At 37.5% G+C, this 15,872-nt stretch overlaps 1 protein-coding gene across 8 annotated transcripts in view; it reads left to right on the top strand.

Moving 5' to 3' along the window:
• The window catches only part of CEP162 (centrosomal protein 162), a 110,831-nt gene extending 95,611 nt beyond the window's left edge, over nucleotides 1-15,220 (top strand). For all 8 annotated transcript variants that reach the window (XR_014805263.1, XR_014805262.1, XM_084959356.1 and 5 more), the window contains one exon: nucleotides 13,687-15,220. Coding sequence is in view for 6 of the 8 variants with exons in the window: in XM_084959356.1 (XP_084815482.1) it covers nucleotides 13,687-13,896 (210 nt within the window). In the remaining 2 variants the exon portion in view is untranslated. The remainder of the gene's footprint in view (nucleotides 1-13,686) is intronic.
• The last annotated feature ends 652 nt before the right edge of the window (nucleotides 15,221-15,872 follow it).

Genomic DNA, 15,872 nt, shown 5'->3' with positions numbered 1-15,872 from the left:
AGCCACTAAAAATAAAATGGACTGTGTAGACAATCACAAAAGTTTCCAAAAGAACCAAGAACTAGGGAAAAATTGAACAGTAGGTTCATCTCTTTCACAAGACCCTCCTTCAAAACTGGAAGAGGTGACTGTCTTATCTAATGCATAGAAACCAACTTAAAGAGTCAAGGAAAATGAAGGAGCAGAGAAATATGTTCCAAAGGAAAGAACAATACAAAACATCAGAAAAAGACCTTCATGAAATGGAGATTTGTGATTTACCTGATAAAGTGGTTAAAATAACATGTATAAAGATGGTCCCTGAGCTCTGGAGAAGAATGGATGAACAAAGTGGGAGTTTCTACAAAATGATATAAATTAAAGAAAATACCAAATATAAATCACAGAGCTGAAGAATACAATTACTGAAAAATACAAACAGAGGTGTTCAGCAGCAGACTAGATGTAGCAGAAGAAAGGATCGGTGAATTCAGACACAGGGCAGTGAAAATCACCCAATCAGAGCAACAAAAAGAAAACATGAGAAAAAAAGTGAAATAGATCAATAGATCAACATTTGCATTATAGGGTTCCCAGTAAGAGAAAAGAGAGAGGAACCGAAAACTGTTTGAAGAAATAATGGCTAAAAACTTCCATAACCTGGAGAAGGAAACAAAATCCAGGATGCTTAAGATAAACCCAAAGAGACCTACAAAAAGACACATTATAATTGTCAAAAGCTGAGGACAAGGAGAGAATCTTAAAGAGCATGTGAAAAACAACTTGTAATATACAGGAACCCCCATAAGACTATCGCCAGATTTTTCCGCAGAAACTTTACAGGCCAGAAGGGAGTGGTATGACATAGTCAAAGTGCTGAAAGAATAAACCTTCCAAGCAAAAATAGCATATCCAGACTTGATGGAGAGAGTTTTCCAGACAAGAAAAAGCTAAAAAATTTAAGTACCACTAGACCAAACTTGTAAGAATGTTAAAAGGACATCTTTAAGCTTGAAACAAAAGGGCATTAATTAGTAACAAGACAACATATGAAAGAGTATCACTAGCAAAGGTAAATATATAGTAATATTCAGAATAATGTTGTAAGGGTGGTAGGTTAGTCACTTATAAAGCTAGTGTGAAGGGTAGAATGCAAAATGTAACTACAATAGTTTTTTTTTTTAATTTTTTAATTTTATTTAATTTTATTTTTTTTTTGTCTTTTTGCTATTTCTTTGGGCCGCTTCCACGGCATATGGAGGTTCCCAGACTAGGGGTCAAATCGGAGCTGTAGCCCCCAGCCTACGCCAGAGCCACAGCAACGCAGGATCCGAGCCGCGTCTGCAACCTACACCACAGCTCACGGCAATGCCGGATCCTTAACCCTCTGAGCAAGGGCAGGGACCGAACCCTCAACCTCATGGTTCCTAGTCGGATTCGTTAACCACTGCGCCACGACGGGAACTCCTACAATAGTTTCTTAAAAGACAGACAAGATAAGTTACAAACTGTGGAAGATCAGATCAAGATGGCAGAGGAGTAGGATGTGGAACTCACCTCCCACAAATACATTTTTTAAAAAAAATCTATATAGAACACTTCTTACAGGATATCTATTGAATGCTGACCGAAGAACTCAGACTTAGAAAAGGGCCAAAAGCTTCAACACGACTGAGTAGGACAAAAGGAGAGAAGAGAGAAAAAGAAATCAGCTCAGAACGAGCAGCCCTGGGAGGAAGCTGTGAAAGAAGGAAGGTTTCTGCACACTAGGAAGCTCCTTGACTGGTGGGGATATCAGCCAGAGCAAAAGGGGAACTTCAAAGACCTGGAGAAAAGCACAGCAGCTGGTCTGAGAAGGGCAAAGTGGGGAAAGAGCTGCACAGATTAGTGAGTGTCACTGCCCAGTGCACCCCAGCCTGAGACACTGACACACTCATCTGCTGGGACAGGTGGGGTCTGGGTGCTGAAGCTCAGGCTTCAGAGATCAGACCCAGGGAGAGGACTAAGGTTGGCTGCATAGAAACAACCTGAGGGGCTAGGTGTGGTATGCCACAGCCAAAGGAATGCGGGAGGAGGCCTGGACCCAGCAGAAAAGTAGGGCGCCATTGCTGGGGAGTGCAATAGAAGGGGGTAGAACTGCCATAAGAATTTATTTTTCCATGAGTGTGAGCTCTCAGGCAGAAGGGCACCACTTGCGTGGGCTACGGGGGCAGGCACAAGCTGTAGCAGCCATCTCAGACTTCAGAGGTGGGTGCAGCCCCCTGCCACTGCCAAGGGTCCTACAACCAGGCATCAGCCACTGCTGCCTTCCTGGGAGTGTGCATGGCCCACCACTGCTGAGGGCCCCACAACCAGGCATCACCTGCCACACCCAAGGGGCTTGTGCCTGGGTACGACTCATTGCCCCCACTTTCCTGGGGCTCATCTCTATTGTTGAGGGCCCTGCAACCAGGTGCTTCCCATATAATGGTTATTTATAACACATACACAGCCAGTATAATACTCAACAGAGAAAAGCTAAAAGCCTTCCTACTAAAATCTCAAACAAGATAAGTAGGCCCACTCTCATCACTTTTATTCAACATAGTACTGGAAGTCATAGTCACAGCAGTCAGGTGAGAAAAAGAAATGAAAGGTATTCAAATTGGAAGGGAAAAGTAAAATTGTCACTGTGTGCAGATGACATGATACTATATATAGAAAATTCTAAGGACTCCACACAAAAACTACCAGATCTGATAAATGAATTGAGCAAAGTAGCAGGATACAAGATTAACATTTAGATAGCAGTTGCATTTCTGTGTACTAACGGTGGGAATGCAGAAAGCAGAAAGGGAATGTAAAAAAGAAGATAATCCTTTAAAATCTCACACACACACACACAGAGAAAAAACCTGGGAATAAACCTGACCAAGGAGGTGAAAGATGATCCAAAACATGGGAAGATATCCCATGCTCTTGGATTGGAAGAATTAATACTGTTAAAATATCAATGCCACCCACAGCAATTTACAGATTTAATGTGATCCCTTTCAAATTAATATATGTAAATTGTAACATCAATAACCTAAAATTGGAGTTTCTGCTGTGGCACAATAGGTTGTTTGTTTCTTTGTCATTTTAGGGCCACACTCACGGCATATGGAAGTTCCCAGGCAAAGGGTCGAAACAGCTGTAGCTGCCAGCCGATGCCACAGCCACAGCTACACTAGATCAAGCTCATGACAACGCCAGATCCTTAACCCACTGAGTAAGGCCAGGGATCAAACCTGGATCCTCATGGATACTAGTCAGGTTTGTTACTGCTGAGCCATGATGAGAACTCCTGTATTTTTTTTTTTAGATTCCACATAGAAATGATATCGATTGTGTCTTTCTCTGCTTTATTTCACTTCACTTAATATAATAGGTCTGCCATTGAAGTTAAGTTTTTATCAACTTAAAATAGGATGTTATAAATGTATAACATCTTATGTAAGCCTCATGGTAACTATAAAGGAATAACCTTTAATAGTTATACACAAGATTATGCTGAAGGAGTCAAAGCATAACACAAAAAAATCATCAATTCACAAAAGAATGGAAATGTTAAAAAGCAAGGATCTCCAAAACAGTCAGAAAACCACAAAATGGCAATAGTAAGTTCTTATCTATCATTAATTACTTCAAATATAAATGGATTAAATTCTCCATTCAAAATGATAGAATTGCTAGATGGACAAAAAGTAGTATTCAAACAATATGCTACCTACAAGAGACTCACTTTATTAAGAGCATACATAGACTGAGAGTAAAGGGATGGGAAAAGATTTTAAGCAAATGGTGACCAAAAGAAAGCATGAATAGCTATAGTTACATCAGACAAAATAAACTTTAAGCTAAAAATTACTGAAAGAAACAGAGAAGATAATTATGTAATGATAAAGCACTCAATCCATCCTTAAGATATACCACATAAATATTTATGTATCCAACATCAGAGCAACTAAATATATAAAACAAACACCAACAACTAAAAGGAGAGGTATAAAAAGCAACACCATAATAGTTGGGGACTTTAGCACCTCATCCCAACAGTGGAAGGAAACAATAGGATTGGAATAATACTGCAGAAAGAATGATCTAATAGATATATACATTACATTCCTGCTAACATTCCCACTAACAGCAGCAGTATATTCTTATCAAGTACACAAGAAACATTTCCTAGGGTAGATCATATGTTAGGCCACAAAAGAAGGTGACAAACCTCAGAAAATTGAAATCATAGCAAGTATTTTATCTGATCAAATACCTTTTCTTATCAAAATGATAACTAAAAATCATCAGGAGGAAAACTGGAAGTTTGACAAGTACATAGAACTTACACAACACATTCCTAATAACCAAAGACCAAAGACTTGAAAGGAAAATAGAAAAGTGTCTTGAGATAAATGAAACTTGAAATGCAACATACCAAAACTAATAAAATACAACAAAAGCATTTCTAAGAGGGAAAGTTATAGTGATAAATGTATATATCAAGAAAAAAGAAAAGATTTAAAAACCTAACTTTATGCCTCAGGGAAGTAAAAGAAGAACAACAAACTAAGCCCAAAGTTAACAGAAGGAAGGAAATAAAGATGAGAGCAGAAATAAATGAAAAGAATAGGGAAATGTTAACCAAAAAAAGAGTTGTTTCTTTAAAATGATAAATAAAATTAACAAATCTTTAGCTAGACTAACCAAGAAAAAAAAAGAGGACTTAAAATTATAAATGAAAGGGGAGACATTGTAACTGATATCGCAGAAGTGCAGCAGATCATAGGAGACTACTGTGAACAACTAAATGCCTACAAACTGAACAACTTAGAGGAAATTGATAAATTGCTGAAAGCATACAACTTACCAAGACTGAATCATAGAAAATCTTGAAAAGATCATACTAGTAAGGAGACCATCAGTAATCAAATACTCCCAACAAAGAAAATTCCAGGAACAGATGGCTCCACTGTTGAATTCTATCAGATTTTTAAAGAATTAATACCAGTCCTTCTCAAACTCTTCCAGAAAGTAAAAGAGGGAACACTCTCAAACTCATTTTACAAGGCCAGCATTACCCTGATACCAAAGCCAGAAAAAACTTCAAGAAAACTATAGACCTCTTTCTCTGATGAATATAGGTGCAAAGTTCTTAAACATACATAAAATATATATATATAGTAGCAAATCAAATTCAACAGCACATTAAAATGATCACACACCATTATCAAGTGGGATTCATCCCTGGGATGCAGGGATGACACAGCATGTGCAAATCAATAAATGTGATACATCACATTAACTGAGTGAAAGTAAAACTTATTTGATCACCTCAATAGACGTAGAAAGAGCATTTATCAAAATAGAACACTCTCATTCATGATAAAAATGCTCAGCAAATTAGGAATAAAAGGAATGTACCATAACATAAAAAAATGCTCTGTATAACAAGACTACAGGAGTTCCCATTGTGGCTCAGTGGATTAAGGACCCAGGATAGTCTCATCTCTGAAGATAGAGTTCAAACCCTGGCCTTACTGGTGTGTTAAGGAGCCAGTGTTGCCTTAAGCTGTGGCATATGTTGCAGATGTGGCTCAGATCTCGTGGTTATGGCACAGGCCTCAGCTGCAGCTCTGATTTGACCCCTAGTCCAGGAAATTCCATATGCTGCAGGTGCAGCTGGCTATAAATACATATATACATGTGTAAAACAAGACTATAGCTAACATCATATTCAGTGGTGAGAGGTTGGAACCTTTTCTGCTAAGACAGGAATAAGACAGGGGTGCTCATTCTCACAGCTCCTATTCAGCATAGTACTAGAAGCCTTAGCCAGAACAATCAGGCAAGACAAAGAAAGGCATCAGAACTGGAAAGAAGTGAAATTGTCTCTATTTGTGAATAACGTGATTTTATAGAGAAAATTCTAAAGACTCCAAAAAACTGGTTAGTCAGTGAATTCAATAAAGTTGCATGATACCCAAATCAGTATACAAAAACCAGTAATTATTATATATGCTAACAACAGATGATCTAAAAAATAAAACTATCCTTTGTACATCAGAAACATTAGAATACTTGGAAATAAATTTATCTAAGGAGGTAAAAAGGTCTGTACACTGAAAACTATAAGACACTGATGAAAGAAATGAGATACAAATAGAAAGACATTCAATGTTCATAGATTACAAGAATTAATATTGTTGAAATGTCCAAAGCCATCTATAGATTCAACACGATCCCCTGTCAAGATTCTAAGTGTTGGCTGTATCACACAGGCCTACAAGTTTTGTACTTTCCCAGCTTCAAGACCAAAGAGAAAATCCAAATTCAGCAACAGAAACATGAATGGTTTAATACATGGGAGAACTTACAGGTCTGAAGCAAGGTCCTGGAGCAACACCCCACTGTGTGCTGCAGACTGCAAGCAGGCCATGATGGCAATCCTCACTCCTGGGGAGAAAAGAGGTTACCAGTTATGGGGGAATTGACATCAGGTTAGCTCATCAGTTACCAGGGAAACCAGCAGAGGAGTACACCCCTCACCACCCTTTAGATAAGCTATCATGGTGGAGATGTTCTGATCTAAAAGTTAAAAGAATCACTAGCTGGGGTCTGGGGCAAGTCTGTAGGAAGGTCAGTCATGTGAGTGTAGATGAAGTAGGCAGTGGTTGAGCAGGGGATGTACAGAGAACAGCCATCTTGAGTGGCCTGACCATACACAATGGCATTTTTTACAATTTTGGAAAAGTCATCTGGAACCACAAAAAATTATGAATAGTCAAAGCAGTCCTAAGAAAGAACGAAACTGGAAGCATCTCACTTCCTACTTTTAAACTATATTACAAAGCTATAGTAACCAAAGCAGTATGATCCTGGTATTAAAAACAGACACATAGAGCAATGGAACAGATCAAGAGCCCAGAAATAAATCCATGCATACATATTTGGTAAGATAGCCAAGAATACTCAGTGGAGAAAAGACAGGGTTCTCTATGAATGGTTCCATGAAAATTGGATATTCACATGCAGAAGACTGAAACTAGACCCCTAATACCACTCACAAAAATTTACTCTAAATTGATTAAAGACCTAAATATAAGACTTGAAACCATAAAACTCCTAGAAGAAAATATAAAGAAAATGCTCCTTGACATGTGTCTTGACATAGATCCTTTCTGGCTATGATACCTAAAGCATAAACAACAAAATAAAAAACAAATGGGACAAAGGAGTTCCCATCATGGCTCAGCAGTAACAAACCCGATTAGTTTCCTTGAGGACACGAGCTTGTTCCCTGGCTTTGGTCAGTGGGTTAAGGATCTGGCGTTGCCTTGAGCTGCAGTGTAGGTTTCAGACATGGCTCGGATCCTGCATTGCTGTTACTATGGTGTAGGCCAGCAGCTGCAGCTCCAATTCGACCCCTAGCCTGGGAACTTCTATATGCTATGGGTGCAGCCCTAAAAAGACAAAAAAAAAAAAAAAAAAAAAAAAAAAGGTACATCAAACTGACATAACATCTGCACAACCAAAGAAATCAACATAATGAAAAGGTAACCTGTGAAATGGGAGAAAATATTTAGAAACCACGTATCTGATAAGGGTTGATATCCAAAATATCCAAGGGACTCATACAACTCAGCAGCAAAAAAAAAAAAAAAAAACCCACAAACCTTAATTGGGCAAAGGACCTGAATACACACACAGTATTCCAAAGAAGATATTTAAGTAGCCATCAGCTAAATGAAAATAGGCTCAAAAACACCAATCAATAGGGAAATGCAAATCAAACCCACAATGAGCTATCATCAAAAAGATAAAAATAACAAGTATCCTTTAGAACATGGAGAAAAAGGAACCCTGTGCACTGTTGGTGGGAACATACACTGGTGCAGCCCATGTTCAGTGCAGCATTATTCACATCAGCCAATACATGGAAAATAACATAAGTGTCCATCAGTGGATGAATGAATAAAGAAAATGTGATGTATATACATACAATGGAGTGGTATTTAGCTGCAAAAAGGGAAATTCTGCCACTTGCAGCAATATGGATGGGCCTTGAGGGTTTCATGCTGTCACACAGAGAAATACAAATCCTCTATGATCTTAGGTGTGGACTCTAAGAAACCAAACAGATACAAAGATCAGATTGGCAGTTGCCAGGAGCAGGGTGTTGTTGTGAGGGAATTAGGTGAAGGTGGTCAAAAGGTTAAAATTTCCAGTACAAGATGAGTAAGTTCTGGGGATGTAATGTACAGCGTGATGACTATAGTTAATACTATATGTGTATATTTGAAAGTTGCTAAAGAAAGTAAATCTTTAAGATTTTTATTTTTTCTATTATAGTTGATTTACAGTGTTCTATCAATTTCTGCTGTACAGCAAAGTGACCCAGTCATACACATATATATTATATACATTCTTTTTCTCATATTATCCTCCATCATGTTCCATCACAACATGACTATATATAGTTTCCTGTGCTATACAGCAGGATCTTACTGCTTATCCACTCCAAATGCAATAGTTTACATCTACTAACCCCAAACTCCCAGTCCATCCCACTTCTTCCCTCTCCCCATTGGCAACCACGAGTCTGTTCTCCAAGTCCATGGGTTTATTCCTTTTCTGTAGATAGGTTCATTTGTGCCATATATTAGATTCCAGATGTAAGTGATATCATACGATATTTGTTTTTCTCCTTCTGACTGACTTCACTCAGTATGAGAGTCTTTAGTTCTGTCCAGGTTGCTGCAAATGGCATTGTGGCTGAGTAGTATTCCATTGTGTAGATACACCACATCTTCTGAATCCATTCATCTGTCGATGGACATTTAGGTTGTTTCCATGTCTTGGCTATTGTGAATAGTGCTGCTACGAGCACATGGGTGTATATGTCTTTTTAAAGGAAAGTTTTGTCCATATATATGCCCAAGAGTGGGATTGCTAGGTCATATAGTAGTTAAACTGTATTTAGTTTTCTGAGGTATTTCCATACTGTTTTCCATAGTGGTTGTACCAATTTACATTCCCACCAACAGTGTAAGAGGTTCCCTTTTCTCCATACCCTCTCCAGTGTTTATTTGTTGACTTAATGGTGGCCATTCTGACAGGTGTGAGGTGATACCTCACTGTAGTTTTGATTTGCATTTCTCTAATAATCAGTGATGTTGAGCATTTTTTCATGTGCCTGTTGGCCATCTGTATATCTTCTTTGGAGAAATGTCTATTCAGGTCTTCTGCCCATTTTTAATTGGTTGTCAGTTGCATTGTTTGAAACTATTTTCTCCCATTCCGTAAGTTGTCTTTTTGTTTTTTATTTTTTTATGGTTTCCTTTGCTGTGCAAAAGCTTGTCAGTTTGATTAGGTCCCATTGGTTTATTTTTGCCTTTATTTCTGTTGCCTTGGGAGACTGACCTGAGAAAACATTTGTAAGGGTGAGTTAGAGAATGTTTTGCCTGTGTTATCTTCTAGGAGTTTGATGGTGTCTTGTCTTATGTTTAAGTCTTTAAGCCATTTTGAGTTTATTTTTGTGCATGGTATGAGGGTATTCTAGTTTCATTGATTTACAGGCAGGTGTCCATTTTTCCCAGCACCACTTGCTGAAGAGACTTTTTCTCATATTATTGGTTCCTTTGTCAAAGATTAATTGACCATAGGCGTCTGGGTTTATTTTTGGATTCTCTATTCCATTCCATTGGTCTGTATGTCTATTTTTGTACCAGTACCACATCATCTTGATTGCTATAGCTTTGTAGTATTGTCTGAAGTCTGAGAGAATTATTCCTCCTGCTTGTTTTTTTCCCTCAGGATTGCTTTGGCAATCCTGGGTCATTTATGGTTCCACATAAATTTTTTTATTGTTTGTTCTAGTTCTGTGAAAAATGTCATAGGTAATTTAATAGGGACCACATTGAATCTGTAGATTGTTTTGGGTATTATGGCCATTTTAACTATTTAATTCCTCTAATCCAGGAGCATGAAATGTCTTTCCATTTCTTTGACTCCTCTTTAATTTCCTTGATGAATGTTTTACAGTTCTCAGCATGTAAGTCTTTCACCTCCTTGGTTAGGTTTGTTCCTAGGTATTTTAATTTTTTGGACTGTGATTTTAAAAGGTATTATATTTTTATATTCCTTTTCTAATATTTCATTGTTAGTATACAGAAATGCAACCAATTTCTGAATGTTAGTCTTATATTCCTGCTACTTTGTTGAATTCATTAATCAGTTCGAGTAGTTTTCGTGTGGAGTTCTTAGGATTTTCTATATATAGTATCATGTCATCTGCATAGAGTGACATTTTTACCTCTTCTCTTCCAATTCGAATACCTTTTAATTCTTTTGTTTCTCTGATTGCTGTGGTTAGGACTTCCAATACTATGTGAAATAAAAGTGATGAGAGTGGGCATCCTTGTCTTGTTTCAGATTTTAGCTTTCAGCTTTTCTCTGTTAAGTATTATATTAGCTGTGGGTTTGTCGTAAATGACTTTTATTATGTTAAGGTATGTTCCCTCTATACCCACTTTGATAAGAGTTTTTATTATGAATGGATACTGGATTTTGTAAAATGCTTTTTCTGCATCTGTTGAGATAATCATGTGGTTTTTTATTTTTCTTTTGTTAATAAGGCAACAGAGATCCTAAGTGACACAATAGAATACATAGACTTAATTCACATTTTCAGTACATTACATCTACAAAAATAAGAATATATATTCTTTTCAAGTGCCCAGGGAACATTCTCAAGGATTGACCACATATTGTGGCACAAAACTCACCTCAACAGATTTAAGAGAATAGAAGTTATTTCAAGTATCTTCTCTGACAACAGTGGCGTCAAAGTAGAAATCAACCATAGGAAAAGAAATGAGTACATGGAGACTAAACACATGCTATTAAAAAACCAATGGGTCAACAAGAAAATCGGGAAATTTTTAAAAACCTCAGGACAAGTGATAATGAAAATACAACCATTCAAAATCTATGGGATGCTGCAAAAGCAGTTCTTAGAGGAAAGTTTATTGCAATACAGTCTTCCTCAGAAAAGAAGAAAAAAATCTCAAATCAACAATTTAACCTACCACCTAAAAAGAATTAGAAAAAGAAGTACAGACAAAACCTAAAGAAGGAAGTCATAAAGATCAGAAAGGAAATCAATAAAATAGAGATTCAAAAAATAATAGAAAAAGAAAATCAAAACCAACAGCCAGTTCTTTGAAAAGGTAAACAAAATTGACAACCCCTGGCCAGACTCAACAAGAAGAGGAGAGAAAAAACCCAAGTAAACAAAATAAGAAATGAAAAAAGAGAAATCTCAATGTATCCTGCAGAAGTACAAAAAAAGCGTTTTAAGAGAATACTGCGAACAATCATATGCCAACAAGTTTGACAACCTAGAAGAAATGGATAACTTTCTAGAGACTTAGAGCCCACCAAAACTGAATCAAGAAGAACTAGATCAATTCAACAGACTGATTGCTAGAAGTGAAATTGAATGTGTAATAAAAGCATTCCCTACAAGCAAGAGTCCAGGACCAGATGGCTTCACAGACAAATTCTACCAAACATACAAAGAACTTAAACCCATCCTTCTTAAACTTTTCCAAAAGGCTGAAGAAGAAGGAACATTCCCAAAGACATTCTCTGAAGCTACCATCACCCTAATACCAAAACCAGACAAGAATACTGCCAAAAATGAAAATTACAGGCCAATATCTGATAAATATAGACACAAAAAATCTCAACAAAATTTAGCCAACCAAATCCAACAACATATAAAAAAGATCATACACCACGACCAAGTGAGATTTATCCAAAGTTCATAAGGATGGCTCAACATGCTCAACATATGCAAATCAATCAGTGTCATACACCACATTAACATAAGGTAAATGTTAAGTTTTCATCACAAGGAAAAAAATTTTGAAACTTAGGAGGTGACAAATGTTAACTTATTGTAATCATTTCACAGCATTTACATGTACCATTACCTTGTATGCTTAAACTTATACAATTTATATCAATTATGTCTGAATATAATTTTTAAAGTATTAAATGCCAAATATAAATATATAATAATCATCCAGAGTTTTCAAATACAATGTTTAAAACTTAAAATTGAAAATTAATACAGCATTTTGTATCCCTCTTAAGCACCTGTTTATAGAATATTTTTGAAATTTTTTAGAATTATGAAATTACTCTGTATCCAGGCAGAATTATAAATTTATAAATTTATAAATTTATTTCAGAGCTTCAACATGTATAATGTTTAGAAAACATTATTGGTTTTTTGCCCTAACTAGTTGTTTTTGTATGTCTAGTTTTCTATGGTTTGTAATGCCAGTGACTAACAGTTCCCTTATGGTAAGGTATTTTGAAATTATAAGAAAGTTTAAGTTACTGAACAAGGTACAATCATTTCTCAGTTGAAAAAAATTGATCCACATAAGCAAGACAGTCTAGTGTGTTAGTTAAGAGCAGGGGCTCTGTAGCTAGCCTGCCTGGGTGTGAATCCTGATTCTGCCTCCAACAGGTTCTATGTGAATCTTGGGCTAATTATTTTCTTTTCTTTTTTATTCTTTTTAGGGCTGCACCTGTGGCATATGGACGTTCCCAGGCTAGAGGTCAAATCAGAGCTACAGCTGCTGGCCTGCACCACAGCCACAGCAATTGGGATCCAAGACACGTCTGTGACCTACACCACAGCTCACGTCATTGCCGGATCCTTAACCCACTGAGCGAGGTCAGGGATCAAACCCACATCCTCATGCATGCTAGTGGGATTCATAATCTGCTGACCTTCAACAGGAACGCCAGCAAATTATTTTCTTACTTATTTGCCCTGCTATATCCCTACCTGTTAAAATGGGATGAATATATAGAATGTATTTCCTAGTGTGTTGGCAGGATTAAATGCTAACATATATAAAATGCTTAAAACCAAGCCTGGTACCTGATAGGTGTGTGTGCTTTTACTAATTCTTACAGTTATAGTGACACGTGTTGCATTAAACCTGTCTTTTTTTTTTTTTTTTTTTTTTTGTCTTTTTTGTTGTTGTTGTTGTTGTTATTGTTGCTATTTCTTGGGCCGCTCCCGCGGCATATGGACGTTCCCAGGCTAGGGGTTGAATCGGAGCTGTAGCCACCGGCCTACGCCAGAGCCACAGCAACGCGGGATCCGAGCCTCGTCTGCAACCTACACCACAGCTCACGGCAACGCCGGATCCTTAACCCACTGAGCAAGGGCAGGGATCGAACCCGCAACCTCATGGTTCCTAGTCGGATTCGTTAACCACTGCGCCACGACGGGAACTCCTAAACCTGTCTTGATTGCATCTCAAGTACTGTTCTTAAGAACAGCATTGGGATGTTTGAATTCACTCTCCAGAATTAGAAATTTGATGCCTTTTAAATGGTACCCTTTTCTTCCCCACCCCCCCGGCAAAAAAAAAAAAAAAAAAGACTTTAAACTCCTTTACTCTTTATCGTAATTACATACTAAAGTTCCCACTTATTTTCACTTGCGAGCCTGTTTGGTGAGTCCATCACCAACCCTGACATATTTAGATAACCGGTTTTCCATAGTCTACATTGTCCCATCTGAGCTCTCAGATTGTTGATATTCTGCACCCCCACTATGAACCCTAACAATAATGAGGCATTTTTTTAAATTTGCAGATAATACAGCAAACACACCAGGTAGTAGAAACCAAGCAAAACAAAGAGATTGAGAAATGGAAAAGACTTGCACAGTTGAAGAATCGTGAGCTGGACAAGTTCCGCACAGAGTTGGACTCGATATTGGATGTTCTCCGGGAGCTGCACCGGCAGGGGGTGGTCGTGCCGGTTGCTTTTGCAGATGAAGTGAATGCACCCGAGTATTACTAGAAACCCCCATGTCATGTGACCTCACAGAAAGGCCTGATAATGGATGGTGTCCCTGTCACAAGGAGGCTTTTGAAAAAGCGTTCCATTATGTTGCCAGAATGAGGACAACACAAAAGCACCATTTCAAAATAAATTATTCTTTTAGCAATGAGGGGGAAGAAAAGCAGCGTTAATGGTGTATTTCACCAAAAATCATTAACTCATCACATTTTAAATAATTTATGAACAAGTCCCTTTATGTCAGATGGTTAGAACTAGTGAAACTTATTGCAAAAGGTCTCACTTATATGTTAAATGTGGAAAGAAAACAAAATTGCGCATACTTTGCCATTATTGATTGAGTGTGTGTTCTTAATTCTTGGTTCCAGAAAAACAGCTTCTCTTTCTCAGAAACACAGGGAGGAATGTGAGCACGGTGGCTTGGACATTCTCATCAACAGTCACCTAAGTAGTGGCACTTTCGTGATCATTTTGATGAGAATTGTAACTTCTGTACAAGTAGTGTTTTCTCAGGTTTGTACTCCTACCTCTAGGTGCCTCATTTTGCATCTGATAAAAGGTGCAAAATATACTTCTCAATAGGGGGATTTGATTTATTGTTTTAATTTTTTATGCTATGAATCTTATTAAATGCCAGTCCTTGTTTTGTAACTCTTAAGATTATAAAAAATAGAATATTTTTACTTTCTCTATCCAAAACGTAATGTATGTTCACTATAAAAAATTAAAAGTATGCATAAAAGTAGCCAGATTATTCTTTTATTTTACAATTCAATTTCCAAAAGCAGAGAGCGGGCTAGGAGATACTGATAAAATTCATAGCTACTTTGTTTTCGAATGTTCTAGCCCATTTGCTATCCAATAGAAGAATAATGTGAACCACATGTAATTTTAAATTTTCTTGTAACTACATTTTAAAATATTTTTTAAATGAAATTCTGGTAATTTATGTAATACACTTAAAGTAACACTATAAAAATTGGATTTTTACATTCTTTTTTTCATACCAATTCTCCAAAAGCTGGTAAGTTTTCCATTTATAGCACATCTCGGTTTGGACCAGCCACATTCTAAGTGCTCAATTACTACATGCCAGTTGAGTACAGTTCTGGAATAATCATTACAAAGTGCAAAAGGACAGGTGAAATAGATCTTGGTGAAATTGTAGATAGCAAATGTAAAATGTAGAAATAAAATGTAAGGAATATAATGTCTTAATGTTCAACATTTTTTTAATGTCCTTTTCCTAAGAGGGTAGAAAGCATTAATTATAGTTTGCTGTTTTTTATGTGAAAGAATTTTAAGTTATAAACTATTTTGGTTATTTGAGTGTGCTTTTGTGTATTTTTTACTTGCAAACCTATTAATTTATAACTACACCCTTCTCTCCCTTGGTTCTTTTGACCATCTGTGGGCTGTTCATTCTAAGTGTAAACATGGCTGATTCTGAAACACAAGAAGTGGAGACAAATAGATGATCCAAGTACACCCTATTTTGATGAGCAGTCCATATTCTATTTTGGAATAAACAGTGCACGTGGCACAACTTCAATTTTATTTACAGAGTAAAGGTCCACAAGTGCTATCAGAGTGTTAGTTACGACTAGAAACCTCAGGGACCACATCCCACCCCTTAGTTATTACACTAAGGGTCTAGGGTGAGAACGTACACACATTCAGGCTATCTTGAAAAGGAATGTTTTCATTAAGATTTAAACTCCGGGAGTTCCCGTCGTGGCTCAGTGGTTAACGAATCCAACTAGGAACCATGAGGTTGCGGGTTCGGTCCCTGCCCTTGCTCAGTGGGTTAAGGATCCGGCGTTGCCGTGACCTGTGGTGTAGGTTGCAGACGCGGCTCGGATCCCGCGTTGCTGTGGCTCTGGCGTAGGCCGGGGGCTACAGCTCCGATTCGACCCCTAGCCTGGGAACCTCCATATGCCGCGGGAGCGGCCCAAGAAATAGCAACAACAACAACA

The sequence above is a fragment of the Sus scrofa genome, chromosome 1 (assembly GCF_054392235.1).
Source record: "Sus scrofa isolate SSC_HxYL_T2T_F1_AM1 chromosome 1, Sscrofa_HxYL_maternal_Yorkshire_Landrace_v2.0, whole genome shotgun sequence".
In the NCBI taxonomy this organism is placed as follows: Eukaryota; Metazoa; Chordata; class Mammalia; order Artiodactyla; family Suidae; genus Sus; species Sus scrofa.
This window is presented reverse-complemented; position numbering and strand designations above follow the sequence as displayed.